The 19,408-nt window shown below is 44.6% G+C and overlaps 1 protein-coding gene across 4 annotated transcripts; it reads left to right on the top strand.

Moving 5' to 3' along the window:
• Positions 1 to 2,811: 2,811 nt before the first annotated feature.
• LOC119362522 lies at positions 2,812 to 10,985 on the top strand. Of its 4 annotated transcripts, none has more exons than XM_037627766.1 (13): positions 2,812 to 3,272; positions 4,318 to 4,411; positions 4,534 to 4,827; positions 5,233 to 5,343; positions 5,495 to 5,605; positions 5,769 to 5,867; positions 6,011 to 6,455; positions 6,571 to 6,740; positions 7,228 to 8,376; positions 8,549 to 8,853; positions 8,974 to 9,232; positions 9,592 to 9,703; positions 10,503 to 10,985. In XM_037627766.1, the coding sequence occupies exons 3-8, from the start codon at positions 4,624 to 4,626 to the stop codon at positions 6,594 to 6,596; spliced, it is 996 nt and encodes a 331-aa protein (XP_037483663.1). In that variant the 5' UTR covers positions 2,812 to 3,272; positions 4,318 to 4,411; positions 4,534 to 4,623; the 3' UTR covers positions 6,597 to 6,740; positions 7,228 to 8,376; positions 8,549 to 8,853; positions 8,974 to 9,232; positions 9,592 to 9,703; positions 10,503 to 10,985. The 4 variants fall into 4 exon arrangements, with proteins under 4 accessions (XP_037483663.1, XP_037483661.1, XP_037483662.1 ...); XM_037627764.1 differs by having other exon boundaries at positions 9,438 to 9,703; XM_037627765.1 differs by having other exon boundaries at positions 8,959 to 9,232; positions 9,438 to 9,695.
• Positions 10,986 to 19,408: the final 8,423 nt, after the last annotated feature.

The following is a 19,408-nucleotide window of genomic DNA, read 5'->3' as shown; positions in this document are numbered from 1 at the left end:
GGAGCGCCCCCTGCCCTCCTCCTCGTCTCGACCCCCCTCCTCCTCCATCTCCCTTCGCCACCACTGGCAGCGGCCTCCGGCATGCCCGCATGGAGCCAGCGCCGGCGGACATTCGTTCCCCGCGCGCCTGGAGGGGGAGTCGGGGCTCCCTCCTACCCGGCGGCGGTGCCGTTCGGCTGGCGATTGTGGGCCCTGGCGGCGCAGTTCTGCCGGCTTCGGGTGCCCTCGATGCAGCCGCATGGTCATTGGCTGCGGGGTGGCGTGATGGGCGGCTGGCCGGCGATGCCCGCTCGGCCCCAATCTGGGCCCTTTCGGGCCCGATCTAGGCTGGGACGGGCCTGTGGTCCGGGGCGTGATGGCGTGGCTCCTTGGTGGTGAGGCGAAGTGGTCGTGACTGCGGTGGTGATGGTTCTGGCGGTTGACGTGGTGCAGCGTGGCTGCAGGGACAGTTCAGACCCGTTAGGGTCCGGCCGGTCCGGTGATGGCCTAGCAAGTCCCTGTAGCTACGTCGGGTCGGCTCCGCGCGGTGGTGGAGGTTGCTCCTGTTGGGGAACATAGTAATTTCAAAAAAATTCCTACGCACATGAAAGATCATGGTGATGTATAGCAACGAGAGGGGAGAGTTTTTTCCACGTACCCTCGTAGACCGAAAGCGGAAGTATTAGCACAATGCGGTGGATGTAGTCGTACGTCTTCATGATCCGACCAATCCAAGTACCGAATGTACGGCACCTCTGAGTTTAGCACATGTTCAGCTCGATGACGTCCCACGAACTCCGATCCAGCAGAGTTTTGCGGGAGAGTTCCATCAGCACGACGGCGTGATGACGGTGTTGATGATGCTACCGAGGCAGGGCTTCGCCTAAGCACCGCTACGATATTACCGAGGTGGAATATGGTGGAGGGGGGCACCACACACGGCTAAGAGATCAATGATCAATTGTTGTGTCTAGAGGAGCCCCCTGCCCCCGTATATAAAGGAGCAAGGGGGGAGGTGTCCGGCCAAGGAGGAGGGTGCGCCAAGGGGGGAGTCCTACTCCCACCGGGAGTAGGACTCCTCCTTTTCCTTGTTGGCATAGGAGAGGGGAAGGAAGGGAGAGAGGAGAGGAAGGAAAGGGGGGCACCGCCCCCTCCTTGTCCAATTCGGACTAGAGGGGGAGTGGGCGTGCAGCCTGCCCTGGCCGCCCCTCCTCTTCTCCACTAGGGCCCATGAGGCCCACTAAAACCCCGGGGGGGTTCCGGTAACCCCCCGGTACTCTGGTATATGTCCGAAACCTCCCGAAACACTTCCGGTGTCCGAACATAGTCATCCAATATATTGATCTTTACATCTCGACCATTTCAAGACTCCTCGCCATGTCTGTGATCATATCCAGTACTCCGAACTACCTTCGGTACATCAAAACACAAAAACTCATAATACCGATCGTCACAGAACTTTAAGCGTGCGGACCCTACGGGTTCGAGAACTATGTAGACATGACCGAGACACGTCTCCGGCCAATAACCAATAGCGGAACCTGGATGCTCATATTGGTTCCCACATATTTTACGAAGATCTTTATCTGTCAAACCGCATAACAACATACGTTGTTCCCTTTGTCATCGGTATGTTACTTGCCCGAGATTCAATCGTCGGTATCTCAATACCTAGTTCAATCTCGTTACCGGCAAGTCTCTTTACTCATTACGTAATGCATCATCCCGCAACTAACTCATTAGCTACATTGCTTGCAAGGCTTATAGTGATGTGCATTACCGAGAGGGCCCAGAGATACCTCTCCGACAATCGGAGTGACAAATCCTAATCTCGAAATACGTCAACTCAACAAGTACCTTCGGAGACACCTGTAGAGCACCTTTATAATCACCCAGTTATGTTGTGATGTTTGGTATCACACAAAGTGTTCCTCCGGTAAGCGGGAGTTACATAATCTCATAGTTATAGGAACATGTATAAGTCATGAAGAAAGCAATAGCAACACACTAAAGGATCAAGTGCTAAGCTAACGGAATGGGTCAAGTCAATCACATCATTCTTCTAATGATGTGATCCCATTGATCAAATGATAACTCATATCTATGGTTAGGAAACTCAACCATCTTTGATCAATGAGCTAGTCAAGTTGAGGCATACTAGTGACACTATATTTGTCTATGTATTCACACATGTATTATGTTTCCGGTTAATACAATTCTAGCATGAATAATAAACATTTATCATGATATGAGGAAATAAATAATAACTTTATTATTGCCTCTAGGGCATATTTCATTCAGCTCCCTCCTGTCAGCTGCGTTGCGGTTGCCACCGAGCCTGTTGTCTTCTCGTCCTACCTCCAGGTCTCGTGTTGGTGGCCTCAATGAGAAGGTGAAAACGGTGCGGTATCCGTGGTGGCACAGGCTGGTGTGCGGCATGTTGGGCGGCGCGCTTCCGATTGTGTAGGGTGGCAGTGGTGGTTTCGGGGCGGGAGAAATCTCTGGCGGCTCATTCGCCACTGGCGTGGCTGCGCCCGTGGGCGTTGCCGGGCCCTCCTAAGGGGCGTCGGTGATACCCCTTCCCCAGTGCCAGCAGCATACCGGGGGAAACCTTAGGACTTATCCGGGCAGCATCGGCATCGTCGACGCATTTATAATCTAAAGCAGGAAGACCCTTTTTCGTAAAAAAAAGGGTATCGATAACTCCCGAATGTCCGTGTTTCCACCCCTCGGTCCGAACTAGCTACTGGACGTATGATGGTTTTGCACAAATCTTGACTGCTACTGCTGCCACTTAGGACAGACACCACTGTTTGGAATAACTGTGTCTCGGTCCGGACTGCCCACCCACTTCGCCTCGCCCACTTCTCCTCCCCCACTCCACCCGAGCAGTTGCCGTACACCATGGCGAAACCGCCACCGCGTGCCCCTTTTCCCCTTCCCCCTCTCCATTTGCTCCCATTCCCGTCTGCATTGCACCCATCTCCCCGCCCCATTCTCTGGGTGGTTCCCATTCCAACTGCACACTTTGTTCTCTTCGGGGAGCCGCCAATGAGGGATTTGAGTCCGACGAATCTCAGTCGGCCGTCGTTGTTGTCCGGGGCGCCGACGAACTGTACTGGCAAGTCGACTGCCTCGCCCGGAGGAAGTTCCCCACTCGACCAGCAAGGCTTTTGTGTGAGGTGGCGACGAATTTCCATCAGGTATTGGGTGTAGAAGGGCTTACTCGCCAGAGCTCCTCCTTGGAGGACTTCCTCTCCGGTGACCACCAAAGTGTTCTTCTCCTCGGTGAGGTCAGTTTCGCATTGTACAACACTTTTTTGTGCGGTATGTGATTGCTTCTCTGGGTGCGTTCTTAAGCTAGATCCCCAAATATGATGTGTCAGTAGAGTGAACTAGTGATTTTTGTTCTCAAGCTAGATTTACAAATCTGATGGAAGAGCAGACTGAAACATGGTGTTGCGATGCTAGATCTACAAATCTGATGTTAGTGTAGTGCCCTTTGAACCTCGCATGCCGTTTGCTGCCATGTATGTTTTGAGAAAATTGTAGATGCAATATGTTTGCAGATGGCAACTTATTAGCTTGACTACTAGACCATGGATGGCAACTTATTATCTTGTCTACTAGGCCATGGATGGTAATTTTTGCCCAAACCTTTTTCATCAGCACTTTCTGTTTGCTAGAATCTGCAATTCCATCTGTTTTACAACAGAGTACACTCTGCTTTTTTTTTGCTACAGAGGTACCCTTTTTTCACTGTTACAGACTGATGGTGTTGCTTTACAACAGATAGATTGTGCATTTTTTTCATGTCTCAATGATATGCGATATTTTTTCGTTGCTAGCGTGGATCACGTTGATGACGATGGCAAGTTCTGACATCCTTTGTGGACACTGCTGGCAACTACACTATCTTACATATATATGATTGAAATTCAGAGAAAAGCAACTCGTGTTAACTATCTCCGATGACATTTTATGTCTGTTGACTGTAGATCAGTGGATGATAACTTATCACCTTTTTGCAACATAGTGTGGATGGCAACTACAGTGCTATCATACCGTTATGTTGATTTTTCATAATATATATACTAGTGATGGCAACTTTGCCTGCTCAACATTTTTATAGATGTCCGAGTTGTTTTGGATGGCATTTCTGTCCAAACGGCGCACTGTCAGCTTGACTTGACCGACAACCATATGGCAACATGCTTTTATTTGTGCACCAATTTTCCTAGATGTCAGCTTCTTGTGTATTTATTTAGTACATATTTGTAGGATGGCAACTTCATTACCACTCAGGTTGTACTCACGTCTTCTTTTGGCATTTTGCAGAACCATGGTCTGGACTGTCCCTGACCCTGATAGTGATGATTTCATGCTGCCAAGAGCTGAAGTTGTGGGTGGTGCTAATCGCAATGCAAAGAAGGTATGTACAATCTATATGGCTCCATCTCTCCCCAATTAAACATGGTTTTGTCTGTGATGCAGCCACCCCCTGAGCTCCTATTATTTCCTTGTTAACTTAAATTTTGCACATGCGTTCAACAGTAGAAAGTCGCGCGCAACAGGGGATCACATGAACGTCTAACAGAACTATATCAAGATTTCGATGACGCCCAGAAAGAAGCTGCAAAGGATATGGGGATGCAGTCCCTGATGAACATTAAGTGCACCAACTTGAATAACCCCATGTGTGACTTGTTTGCGATGTTATACCATCTGGATAAGAGGGAATTTTTCATACCAGGACGTGGTAGGATTCCACTAGATGAAGAATCTATCTTCAACACACTTGGTGTCCCCAATGGCGGCATGGATGTCCCTTACAAGGTGGATACGAAGGTGCAAGCATGTCTTTTTTCTGAAATGTTCCCTGGGCTTACGGCCCTCCCAGCGAACTCTGCTTTTGCAAATATGCTTGGTGCGATGCAAACAAGCGACTATGATTTTAAGAGGAAGCTGCTCATGTAGCTGATATCAAATGTCTTTGCTCCGACGACATCATTACGCCCTAGCAGCTTTCTGCTTTATGCTTAATCGGATACGGGACAAAAAATCATACCTGCTCCCAGGGGACTATTATTTCCTGTTCTGGTATGATTTTTTGTCCCGTATCTGATTTGCACCTTACCTGCTTAATTATACAATTATTTCATAGTTTCAAGTTCATTTTCTCCTTTTTTACCAACATAATGCTGTAGATTATGATTTTTCATTGTTCTTTTTGTCATTTTCTCTATCTCGCAGGACCAGATAGGGAATGTTGCCAACATGAACTGGTGTAAATTCATAGTTGGTTTCCTTCACACTTCACTATCCAATAAAATGTACAACAAAGGCTGCCAGCTGCATCTGATGGCAAGTTTACTTCATGCCAAACCACTTTCACTTTGCCGCTCTAAGTCCCCCCCACCCACCCACTCAACAGTGTTTTCTTACTCTTTTTTTGCATTACAAGATATTTTTTGTGCCAGTGCCTTGACCTGCATGTTTCATATTTTCTTTTCAGCTCATGTATGTCGATAAACTTGACATCAGCACTGTCAACCTTAACCCGGTTGGCGGTCTGCCTCCATCACACAAGTTTGCTGTGTGTGGTTGGACTGATGTCGCAATCAAGGTTGTTCTCTCTGTAGACAGGAAGCCCGATGGGACGTTTGGCAAGCTACAAGCTAGTCATTTTACCCCCAATGTTCAACCCCCACATTCACATTCTAACAATGTGGCAACTTCCTACTAACCTTTTGCTTTACAATCCTACTACCTTTTCTTCTTCTTTTCAGCTTATGGGAGAACACAACATTGATTACAGCTTATTTGGGGGCCCCGACAACTTCAGCAAATGGATGGATGGTCACACAAATGCCTCATGCCCTTCAACGGTAAGTAACGCACTACTTTTTCTCGATGCATTATTTTTTCAAGACAGCTCACACTCTTGGCTGAGCGGTTTCTTCTCTCTCCCATTTACATATTGTTTCTTCAAACACAAGCGCGAAGTAACGTTGAGAATCTTGTCGGACAGTTTGCGTCCGGTATGACCAATCCCTTGGCAACCTTGTACGGGGTTGGATTGCAATGTCGGCTGGCGATGGAGATAAAGTTGCCAACCAGTTCTGTTCTTTTGTTCGTGGTGGCACTTCTCGTCCAACTGGATCTAGGGGAAGATACGACCACAATGATTCGCAAGAGATACCCCCCAACGATGAAGATTTATCAGTTGATGACAGTGAGTACGACGATGATGACTAGCAAGAGGACACCTGTAACGATGGCGAAAATAGAATGGACGATACTGAGCATGACACGTTGCTTGAGCACAATCGTGGATGTGTTGAAACATCCACTGGACAGGGATTGGGTGGGCATTCTGGTACCGAAGCCTCCAAAAGGGATAGGGATGCACAAGATGCGGACCTTCAAGCTGCTTCCAAAAGGAGAAAGTTGGACCCCGTTGCTGGTAGAAAGAGGTCTCATTTCTATTCATTATTGTTTCTTGCAATTTTAATTCATTAATTATTTATTCTACCTATTTTTGGTTCATCGTTCTCCCTCAGCGACTAATGTTTTGTGTTTTTCTTGTAGGGAGGCAACCGCTGGTGGAAGAGTGACCATAGAGAAAATTGTTCAACTGCCTTCAGATCTTCAGCTCGTGCAGGCAAGGCTCATACGGCTACACATTCATCTCCTCGCTTTGCATCCTCCAACATGGGAGATCTGGTAGTTCCTGAGGACATGAGGGATGCAGAGAAAAGGTTAGCAGTACGACATACGTACATTAAGTGTAATGTTTCTGCATGGCTAGTTTTACATAAATTACATGGCAACTTCTAGATGGCCACACATGCCAACTCTGTGCCTTATACATTCATGTCACCACCTACATTTTGCCATCCTGCCCGCTAAGGTGGCAACTATACTTTCATACATTTTTCATGCACCATACATGCCAACTTACGGTTAGCCGCCATGTGGTAACTTCAACCCCTACATAAATGGCTTTTTATTACTATCTTCTGATCCACAACATGTCCACCACTTTTTGCTGTTTGAACTTATTTTCATTCACACTTACAAATCATTAACCACATGGCAACTTTTTCATATTGTCTAATACTACCATCATTTTTTCACTGTTTCCAGCCGTGTTAACCTTCATTTTACTCAACGGCAAATTTTACTTACATCTTTCATGCACGACAACTTACAACCTTTCTATTTTACTACTGTACTTACATGCAGGCTAAAGAAGAGAAGCCATCAGCCTGGTCATATGGCTAAAGCTAGAAAAAAAACCGTTGGAGTGCATGCACGCTAAGCTTGCTTCATCCGACAATGTGGACTTTGTCAAAGCACATGCTGTCACTAGTTCTGATGCTCCAGCTAAGTTGTTTTCATCTGTTGCTGCCGTGCTGACCGACAATGAAGGTGCAGGATTAGGGGGTTCCGATGATTTGGTCTCCCCAAGAACAGTGGGGGTTGCGCCGGCATTGGTATCCATGAGGCAGGGGATCAAAGGTAGCCCAGCAGTGTCTGATGTTCTGCACCAAACGCAGCAGCCTAACGTGCATGTGCTAGACACTACCGCTGATAAGTCTGAGCAACCTTGCTCAGTAGGTGAAGATTGCACAACTACGGCTGCCACAACTGCTGTGGAAAATAAGGGTCCGGTAGTCACGCAACAAGCACATCAGGCTGGACCGCATGATCGCACCGCTCATCCGCTTATTGTTTCCAAAGATGCTCCACTTGTAGCTGACAAGAAAACAGCTAAACAGGCAGTCGGTACCAGGAAGAGCCCTCGGAAAAGAGTTGATTAGTCAGGCAATGTGCATGGTCAGGACACAGGGTATGTGCATGCTTCAACCTTTTTCCTGACTGTCCCCCCCCCCAGGGCAAGAATGTACAGGAATGTACTTGGAGGTGGAACGGTGCAGGAACCGACAGTCTCTCACAAAGAAAAGATTCATCCCAATCCAACGCTCAAGCACACACGTGTCCCACTGGATATGGGTATCCCTTACACTCCAAGAGTTGACCATCCTGCACAAGGGACAGGCAAGAAGGTGCTTATTGATATTCCAGACATGACTCCGCGCCCTACTGCGAAGCCTAAGGATGCTGAATCAGTCGACAAGGACGTCTTTGTTGATCTTTCTCCATTGGCAGTGTCTATTGGTGTGATTGAAAAGCAGAATGAGCACGAGGGCAGGCACCCTAGGGCTTTCACGCCACCACCGTTTAGCCTCAGAATTGATTTGATCCAGCCAAAGGAGCCAGTTGATGCTATCCCAGTCTCATATGCATTCCCGTCCTAGCCGGACCTGATGATGGCGCAGCCAATTCTTGATGGCGGAAAGGCTGTCAAATTTGTCGAGCCTATTGTTCAAGGTTTACCCGCATATGACTATTGAGTTGGCAACTTACATTTTTTCGTTTTGTTGGCAATTTCCGACACGCTTTACTCTCTATGTCCATTGCCCTATTTTGTTCTCTATGGTTTATTAACTGCATGGCCGTTTACAAATTGCCTTCCTCACATTTTTTTGTTTACCACACGCAGGATCACCTGTGGAGATATCATCATCAATGGATGAAGCGCTACACAAGATGGAGCAGGATGTGGTCCTTGGGAAAAAAAGCAGACACAAGCCCCTTCTAGCTCATCTGTTGTACCTACCACTTCTGTTGATGTGCAGAGCAGTGCTACCCCAGGTTCTGTGCGGCAGGCAAGGGTTGTGCAACCCCCCCAGAAGTGGACTCTGAACCTCCAATAAAGGCCACAAAGCAACAACAGGCACTTTACGATATCGTTAGGCATTTTGGAAATGCGCGAAGTAATAGCAAGAACATGAATGCAATCAGAGAGTAAGATGCTTCTCATCCTCCACTTCTTCTCCCAGCTTTTTTAGTTCAGACCCTTTCTTCATGTCTACTACTCTTTTTTATTTTCTCATTGCTCATTTATTCCAGCTCATGTTTGGACAGAACTAAGGTCATCGACTGCTTTGAGACGTTTGTTCTCATGGATGATCTCGCTGAGTCGCTGATGCCTGCCGGCAGACTCTCCCAGAATGTTGTCTCCGCGGGTATTGGCTTCATCAACAGCCACATTGACATCCACCCCGATAAGGTCATTATGAACACAACCATCACCAGGAGGATTTTTTATGGCGACTTCTCTCACAAACAAGTTCGCAAAGTGTTCGCCCAGCATGGTGACTTCAAGCTCACATTGAAGAAATTTGTAAGTACCCTTCCTTTTTCGGTTTTTGAAACCTTTTTTCCACTACTGCTTTCTTTGCTTGTACCATATGGTCAAAATGTTGCATCCCATTACCCCCTTCACCGATTTTCACACAATTGATCTTTTCGTATTTTATCTCCATATTTTGTTAACTAGTCCTTAAGATTCTTTTACTTTTGACACTTTGTTTCTGTGAAATGTGGAGGTGATGTTCGCGTTGTTTCAACATCTTGCTCCCAATGACCCACACGACAAAGCTGGTCACTACTACACGATTTGCATCAACTTGGCGAAGCAACATTTTGATGTCCTCGACTCAATCCGTTCGGGAGATGACGAATCGCTTCGCTCCCATGCAGAGTTTTTCATCAACAACTTGAAGGAAACCTAGACGTGTCACTACAATGGCTCCAAGGTCCAAATAAAAAATTTACATATCGAGTATGTGAAGTCCAAAAAGCAGGTAAACACGTAAGATTATGTCCTTCTTTTCTTTTTCCATGTGTACAGCTAATTCACACAGTTTTACATGTCAGTTTTGCTCTATTTTTATGTTCTAGTTGTACTACATGCCAACTTCAGTTATACCACATGGCAACTTTAGTTATAAGATTGTGGCAACTTCAGTTATACTACATGGCAACTTTAGTTATAAGATCATGGCAACTTCAGTTATACTACATGGCAACTCTAGTTATAAGATCATGGCAACTTCATTTATACAACCATGAAAACTTTTCTACATACTACATGGCAACTTCATCTACAGGACCATGGAAACTTCAATTCATAGTGCATGGCAACTTTTCAACCCAATATGATGACATGTCTTAACTCCTAGGGGCATGGCAATTTCTGCCAACATTACTAATTTTTTCAACATGATCACAAAACCCCGCTCCGACGTCACTTCTACCCCTTTGTTCTTACTATGAATATCACACTACATATAAATGCCATTTTTTCTTACCTACTTCACATGGCAATTTCATTTGTTCAACATATCAACTTCATTTTTTCTAAGTGTCTTCTCCAACATTCACTACTTTGCTGCTGACATTTCTCACAAGCATATCATTTTCAACTAGCTCAGCATGGTAATTTTTTCAGTACCACACATTACCTAAATGTTTTTACTCGTCACACAACATCATTTTTTGCACTACCACCCATGCCACAACATCCTTTGTACCATATTTTCTGCTTTTTTAAAGCATGGCAACTTCTAATTTATTTTATCCGTTGTTTCCATATTGCTCCCTGAAACCAGCTATTACTGTGGTGTCTACACTCTCGAATATCTTGCAAAGTGGGAAGGCAGGAAGGTGCCAACTTTGAACAAAGAAATAGTCGCAGAGCTTAGGAAGATTTATCTGTGGAACTAGGTCACGACTACCGATTTCAACAAGCGGGAGGGTGCACTGGCTTGGCTGGAGTCTGACATTAAAGATGCTATCAAGAGATAAAAGTGACTGCACAAGATAATGAAACACTTCTGATTTTACCTATGTACTTACATTCAATGTTCGGATGAATGTAAGGTACTGCGTCCCTATTTCCCTACCCTTTGTTTTCTTTTTCAGTATCAATGTCGTTCTTGTAACCGCACTAGACCATCGTTTGTTGTCGTGAACCTTCTGTGCTTGTAATTTTCAACATATAACTTCAATGTCAGACCTTGTTTCTGTAAGTGGGCCGGCCTATCACGCTTGTGCTAACATTTTGTTTTCGTTGTTACATTACTTTCAGATCATATAGTTTGTCATAAGGGTGTCAATTTTTTTAGTTTTCTGTTCCGTAAAGGCCCATTGTCACGACAATATCCTTTCTTCAGAATGTCAAGTAAACAATAGTTGTTCGATGCAACACTTTTTGCAATTGGCTTTTCATTTTTCACGTTGATCATAGTTGCAATTTAGTGGCACCTTTTCCTCAAAACTCTCACCTCTTTTACAGCGTGTACTTAAAACCTTTTTTCAAGCAACATGGCAAAATTTTCATGTCTGCTCACATGACAACTATGTTTTTTGATTTTGAAATGCTAAATGTCACCAAATTGATGCGGACGCACGTACATTTTATGATAACCACAAACAATCCAAACTTCCAAAATGCACACCCCGTTAGTTGTCCCACTTTCCAGAGAGCCTAAGCTCTCTGTTACTCTTTGCCATAGTTGAATAACTACATTTTTGTGTAGCAACATGGCAACTTTCATGTCTTTTTTTCATACCACAATGAATGGCTTTAATTTGTAACGGTAAACGACACCAAATTGGCGCGGACGCACCTATAGTTTATCATTCGACCAATCATTCCAAATTTGTAACACACACAACCTGCTTGCTGACTCACTTTTCTAAGTAGCCCAAGCTTCCGCCGCTATCTTCTTTGTAGGCTTCTTGTGCTTTGCTTGGATCTCGAGTACTGACTTGTATCTTATCTGTTTTGGTTACCCTTTAGTGATTGTCCTTGGAGGGTTCCTCACGTGCGTCTATGTGTTGGATGCGCCGGAACCAACCTCCGTGTTTTCTGTTGATGGCCTTGTTGACGTAGGAGCAGTCTTGCTTTTCTTTGGGAATCGATGTAGTGCCTCCTCCTCCATTCTCCTCTTTATTGACTCCAATTCCCTTTCTAGCATGTTTGTGTGCCTCTCAAATGCTCTACTCATCACATCATATTTGCAAGCCTCATCTGCTATGTTGGTAAATCTCCTTGTCATCACCACACGCATGGCTGTTTCCATAGTTATGTTGGGCCCATCTTCATGCTTTGCGAGTACTTGATGTGAGCCATGCTGGCAGAGTGCTTCATCTGCGTTCCAAGACCAACGCTCAAGTATGTACCTTGGTGGCACATGTTTCATGCCATTCATGTCCATTACCCTTAGAATATGGCAGCAGATCACACTATCTCTTTCAAATTTGCAGCATTGACAGTAATACACCCCTTCTGTTATGTACGTCGTAACCATGTAGTTTCTTCCTTTGTTCGGGTCTTCAGCTTCGGAGTCCGACATGTCCCGCATGGTGCAAACCTTGTACGTGAAGTCGCCGACTTGAGACACAGTGTAACTGGTTGATAGCCTTAGCTCCCATTGGAACTTGCAATTTTTTTATTTTACATTACAAGTTAGTTCACCCAAAAACAGCTACATGCATGCGCGGCCTCACCGTGCACTCATGTGAATTTCATTCAATCACAATCGACAACTCCAGTTATTCATGCATGGCAACTTAAGTCATCTGAACATGACATTTTCCACTGATTAAAGCATTACAAGCCTCACCACTTTAGGAAGCATGCCAACTAAAGTCCTCCAATCATGCCATTTTTCATAGTGCTATAAACATGATAAGTTTTACTTGTTACAACATTCATGGCAACTTTTGACCATGCAAAACATGGTACAAGTTTTACATGGTCAAAACATAATAAGTTTCAATGACCCACCATGGCAAATTATAGCTGAGTCCTTCTGCAAACATGGCAACTAATACTTCTACATGATGGCAAATACAGTCACTCATACATGGCAAGTTTCACAAAGCAGTTTCAACAAGTTTTCAACTCCAACCACTTCATCCACCATGCACATGTCATCTGGACACCAACATGACAACTTCTGTTTTTTTACACCAGGATTGCAAGTTTTATTTTGTTAGAGCAAGCATGTCAACTTGTACCATTCAACGCACGGCATCAGTTTGCTGATAAACTCACAACAAATTTCATTGACACACCATGGCAAGTTTACAACTAAGACTTTATACAGACATGGCAACCTTTTTGTGATACATAATGGCAACTTTAAGTCACTCATGCATGCCAAGTTCACATGGCTATTTTCAATAAGTGTGCATCATCTTCACTATTCATCTACAATGCATATGTCATTCAAACAACCAAATGGTAACCACTGTTAAAACCAGCATGGCAACTACATGTGCACACAAGATGCCAATTAGTTCTACGAACAAGCATGTCAACAACTTTTGTACACCCAACATGGCAACTAAATTTAAACTACTAAGTGAACCAACTTTTTCTATTTAAAACCCCGTTAACCATGAATGCAAAAAACCTTGTGGAATATTTGTCGGGTATAAACCTTCATCATTTGTCTCTCTAACGGGTTGCATGTCAGCATCCTTGCGTTCTTTAGAGTTGTCTTTGCTAATGCTTGTAGCTCTACACCCAATTTTTTTGCTGAATTGCATTGTACTGCTGCACAAACCTAAGAATTGAGTTCCCTGGGTTCACATATCTCTTCAGAACTGCGTTGAAACCTTTCCTACATTGGGTTTTTTGTAGAAAGGGGTAGAAGCACTTCATGAAATAAGCTGGCACCCAGAACTTCCTCTTCTCCCAAAGGTTTTGTAATGTTTCGTTGTCTTGAACCTGGTATTTATCTATCATTGCTTTCCAGCTTTGCTCGAATTCTTCCGGTGTCAAACTGTGATCAACACACAATTCAAATGCTTTGTGCAGTTCCGGTCTTTCAGCAAAAAAAGGGACCCAATGTTTCTTCTGCTTTATTAATAACATGCCACCTACAGTGCCCGTGTATTGTGTTAGGGAACACTTCCTCAATACCTACACACATACCAAAATCCTTGTCTGCTATGATGTTCATCGGTTCAAGCCCGCCCATGCATTCGTTGAATGTCTTGAATAGCCAAATATAACTACTAGCATCCTCGCTCCTAATAAACCCACACCCGAACTACAGTGATTGGCTGTGATTGTTTATGCCAATGAATGGAGCACATGGCATCTTGTACATATTGGTCAGATATGTTGCATCGAAGGACACACAACCACGAAAGTGCTATGCCCTGCGTGCTGCACCATCTATCCAATACATGTTCATCACGTGGTCCTCCCCGTGCAACTTGATTCTGTAGAAGAAATCAGGGTCTTCCTTTTCTTTTTCCATGAAGTATGCAATTGTGTCCTCCATGTCTGTCAGTTGACTTTCCCTTTGGTAGTTTGCCACTAGGTTAACCACATCTGAAGGAAGATATGGCATGCTGCTTAGCTTCCCTGTTTTGCTGTGTATCATTGATAGGATGTGGACCATTCTCCCAGGTTGGAGGTTGCAATCATGGAGCAATTTCACAAACTGCTGCTCCTCCGGTGTGAACCCACGATGAGCACTCAGAAACCTAACCAGATAAAATTTCTTTATCATTTCATGGTTGTGATGTCCCACATAGTTTGTTACCACCCACCAGGCCTCTTCGACGTTCAGCTTCATTCTGGAAGGGAAATTTGTTTTGACCACGATATCTCTTTGCCTCTCTCCGATGACTGGACCATTCCCCTTTTTTTTCTTGTTCTTTCTCGACTTGAAACACCTTAACTCAGCTCTATTGCATTCTCCTGTTTTTACTAGTTTTCTGTGATGGTATGTGTATACGGCAAACCCATGGAACTTTGCATAACTCTGGTAGTACTCCTTTGCATCTTAAAATGTAGCAAATTTCATGTGCACATAAGGTGGTGCTGGAGGTGCTAGTGAAGATTGTAGCTCATCCTCATGTGGCTCATACTGTACCCCATCATCATCTTATTCACACTCATGCTCATGTGTCTCACCCTCTCCCTGGTCATCAGCTTGTTCATCTTCATCCTCATGTTCACCAATTGTCTCCGCATCCGAGTTTGAGTCATCTGCTCTTGAGTTGTTCACATCTGATTCAAGACTATTGTTTCTTCTGGTTCTTGACATGCCTGCCTTGCGAATGACAATCTGCTAAGTGTAGTTTGGTTGAGAATTCTGGTATGCGTGCGACTCTGGAATAGCCAGTGCTCCCCAAGTGGCAGTAGCTGCGTTCGGAGCCCCTGCATTTTATTCATGCACAAATTTTTCGTCAAACATTTTTATCATGGTATTGACATGACTCAGGCACCATTAACAACTAAATAATTTATACTAAGCATGAAGCTTTGGTAGACGGCATGTTCGTGTGTTTCACAGATGGCAGCTTCACTCATGCATAAACGCACCTTCTATATTTCCAACCATAGTTAGACCAGCATGGACTTTTCAGTACGCAATTCCTTTTTCATTTTAAAGATAGTTCATACTTTGCCATGTTCTACTACCTGTTCAAACTCCACATTCGCATACTACAACTTCCACCTCTTGGCAATACGGATGGCAACTTTCTTTTGCGAGTGAAATATGGCAACTACTATGCTTTTCTTTGCAATACTACACACTTTACATTTTTTTCTCTCTTACCTCCCCTGTTTTTTGCTTTCTTAGTTGGCCATTTTTCCATTTTTATTAATCTAAATGCATGTGTACTTTGCAGAAACATATGGTTTTTACGGTTTCCACTTACTTGCACTCGACGTACTTGCAGTTGCACCTGGTGTTAGCTGGTCGACTAATCCTGATCCCGTAAATGAGCCCTGTATTGGCAGCCGGTTCCTTGGGTGTGATAGACTGCTAGGCTCTCCCTAATCATTCGTCCATCCACATCCGGTATGTGCGCTTCCACCCAATGCCCCTACTTTTTACATTTATCTATATTAAGCATTTTTTATTTTTTCACAATCATGCTGCACTTATTTTATCTTATTTTCTATATTCACAAAAAGAACACTCTACCTGCGTCCAAGTACTGCTGTAGTAGTGGCAACAAAGGGCTAGTTGAGTTTAGCTCGTCACAACCATGCACATCCCATGACGGTGCCTGTAAAGAACTGGAGAACCAGGGATTCCCACCATTTCCCGAACTCATTCCTTGTCCTCCTTTTTCGATCTGCACAACTAGAGCAAGTACAATCAAACTTGAACATACACTACTAGAGAAAACCCTAGTAGTAGCGCGGGTTTTGAGGCTATCAGCAGCGCGGGCAGCCGCGCTACTACTACGGCGCTACAGCTAACTGTTAGTAGTAGCGCGGTCCACACCCGTGCTACTACTGTTGACTATATCAACAGCGCTTTTCTGGAACGCGCTACTATTAATTAGTTGTAGCGGTTTCCTAGCCCCTCGCTACTGCTATATCTTTCATCATCCCCCCCCCCCGCCGCTTCCTACCCTGTTTCAGTTTCAATAAACTGCAATTTCCAGATACTAGGTACTACTAGATATCAATTTCATAAAGTATTATAGGTACTAGGTAGTACTCCCTCCATTCCAAATTACTTGCCGTGGTTTTAGTTCAAACCACGACGAGTAATTTGGAACAGAGGGCGTACTAGATAACAATTTCATATATAGTCAACATGCATCCTCAAGCTGTACTAGGTGATTTCGATGACGGTCATCATATGTAGTTCTAGATGATATTGATGACGATCATCATATGTAGTTCTGGATGATATCGACGACGATTATCATATGTAGTTCTAGATGATATAGCCACACACACATATGTAGTTCTAGATGATATCGAAGACGATCATCATCCTCAAGCCTGGGCGGTGGGTGTTCCTAATAGTAATTAGGATGGCCTGTCCAACACGAAGATTCTTGCCAACGAGGAGTCTCTTCCACCCAACCGAGTTTAAGTGTGTGCGACCGTCCGTGTCCATGCGGTAAGTATAGGTTGTGACAGATCCCCTTGCGGTAAGGCGTAGTCCAGCTGAGCCTTCTTCATCAGGCTTGATACCATAACTCACAGATAGGCTCTTTGCCAATTTATGAATAAGAAAAACATATCAATTAATAAATAGCCTCGCACATACTCTTGCAAATAAGTATATATGGATTATCTATACTATTAATAGTTCCTTAGATTCTACACTAATAAGCATGTGATCAGAGTCTACACTAAAGCATATCATCGACTAGATTCCACACAACATATCATTGGACTCTACACTAAGCATATCATCGGATAATTTGCATTTGTAAGTATAACATACCATATCATGTCGATCGACCATGGTACTTGTCAGGCGGGTCACGAATGGCACCCTGACAAAGTCAGCACGTGGCGGAATTATCTCCCATAGGTTGCACACCTCCTCCTCGCTCAGCCTCATTCTTTGAGCTACGATGGCTTCATGAAGTGGGTCATCATCATCTTCATTGAGTGGGTCCTCATTATCTTCATCATCTTCGTCATCTTCATCATCTTCCACCAAGTTGATATAAATGACAGCCAACTTGGGTCTTTCTGCTCTGAAGGAGAAGCTGATCAACTCACCACCAGTAAGACGCATGTGGGCAAGGAAACGAGCCCATCCATCTCCTCCAATCCGCGATATATTGCGTCCTTTCTCGACCTCCATATGTACGGTCCCCCAGGAGCCTCAAATGTCACAGTGTCTCCTGTCAGCTTGTTGAATTTCAACCTCACATTGCATGGGAAGATCTGTGTAAAAAAAGCAAAATGACACAATGCAGTAATGGCAACACTAAAAATAAAATAGTTGTTACATTTCATATAATTTCTTACCACCGCACGACGAAAACTCGGCTGGAAGTAGATGCCAAACAGCTTGCTAGTTGCAAGGCTGCTGGCGCACCTTGACTTGCACAGTCGACATGGTGGTGGTGGTGGTGGCGCCATTTTCATAAAGCAATATGAGCAAAGGATTAACGATCCACTTCACAGGAAAGAAAAACAGTAGCATGTGATATTTTTGGTTCTTCTTCAGTTATATTTTCATAGCTTACTAACACCTTCTAGAATAGAACCAACAGCTAGCAGGCAAATGCCAAATCTTCCGCGAGAAGCAATTTGATTCTTCTTTCGCGAGAAGCAATTTGATTCTTCTTCCGCGAGAAGCAATATCAACTAGCGTACTAAATCAACTAAATCAAAATGTTCTATAAATCAACTAAATCAACTAAATCAACTAGCCTATTAAATCAACTTGCCTACTAAATCAACTAAATCAAAATGTTCTATAAATCAACTAAATTAACTAGCCTACTAAATCAACTTGCCTACTAAATCAACTAAATCAAAATGTTCTAAATCAACTAGCCTACTAAATCAACTAAATCATATGAACTAAATCAAAATGTTGCATATGAACTAGCCTACCAAATCAAAATGTAGCAGGGAGGAGGGGTTGTGGATGGAGGAGGGAGGAGGGAGAAGGAGGGACGACTGGAGGAGGGAGGAGAGAGTAGGACGGAGGAGGAAGGGCGGAGCGAGGAGGGGCCGGAGGATGAGGGCGGTACCGAGTCCAGCGAGGAGGAGGAGGTGACGGCGGCGTAGAGGAAGGAGGGGTGGGAGGACTAGCGCGGGGAGGGGGGGTTGAGGGGGAGATCGAGTGAGTGTGAGTGTGAGTGGATCGGATAGAGGAGAGCGTGGGTGGTGGAAGATAGCTAGTTTTAGCAGTAGCGCGCTATAGGGAAAGGCGCTACTACTAAACGACCTAGTAGTAGCGCACTTTCAGTTAACGTGCTGCTGCTAGAACTAGCTTCGCGGCGGGGTCGTGGGAATTATAGCAGTAGCGCGGCTTACAGGAGGCGCGCTACTGCTTCTTTTATTTCAGCAGCGAGTTCTGCCGGAGCGCGCTACTGCTACATTGCAGCAGCGCCTTATTTTGAAACGCGCTGCTGGTAAGATTCTGTGTATAGGCTTTCCCCTAGTAGTGATACTTGGCCCTAGCACGTATTAACTGTACCGTGCACTGGCGTGCCAATAAACCATAGCATGCACATACTAACAAACAGATGGCAATAACTACACCATTTCAGACAATGCTATCAACTAACATCATGCAATAACAAACAGATGGAAATAACTATAGCATGGAGATGGCAACAAATATGTCATGCAAATGGCAATAACTATACCATTCACATGGCAACAGATACAGAATGCTGATGGCAACACCTACATCATGCAGACAATGCTATCAACTAACATCATACACACAATGGCAACAACTAGAGCATGCACATGGCAAGAACCACATCATGCACATGGCAACAATTGGGGTGACCACCTACATCGCATCACTATCATAACCTCATGGGTGGCAACTGTTTTTGCTTTCCCCAACCACATCCTATTTTTAGTTCTACTGCCACCACTATCTGCATGTGGCAACATTAGCAGCCACACAACACCTCACCCCCCCCCCATCCCCACATGTACCATGCAGATGCCAAGCAAATTTCCGTATGCTAACTAACTTGCTCAGCAGATCTCACACGGCAACTTTTGGATGCGTTCACCTAGTTACTCCCA

Source organism: Triticum dicoccoides, chromosome 2B, assembly GCF_002162155.2.
Source record: "Triticum dicoccoides isolate Atlit2015 ecotype Zavitan chromosome 2B, WEW_v2.0, whole genome shotgun sequence".
Lineage (NCBI taxonomy): Eukaryota > Viridiplantae > Streptophyta > Magnoliopsida > Poales > Poaceae > Triticum > Triticum dicoccoides.
This window is presented reverse-complemented; position numbering and strand designations above follow the sequence as displayed.

Coding starts and splice junctions, on each gene's coding strand:
- LOC119362522 (XM_037627766.1), top strand. CDS start 4,624: ATGGGGATGCAGTCCCTGATGAACATTAAGTGCACCAACTTGAATAAC. Junction 4,828..5,232: donor CTTACAAGGTGGATACGAAG/GTGCAAGCATGT, acceptor TCTATCTCGCAG/GACCAGATAGGGAATGTTGC. Junction 5,868..6,010: donor ATGCCTCATGCCCTTCAACG/GTAAGTAACGCA, acceptor CTTGTCGGACAG/TTTGCGTCCGGTATGACCAA.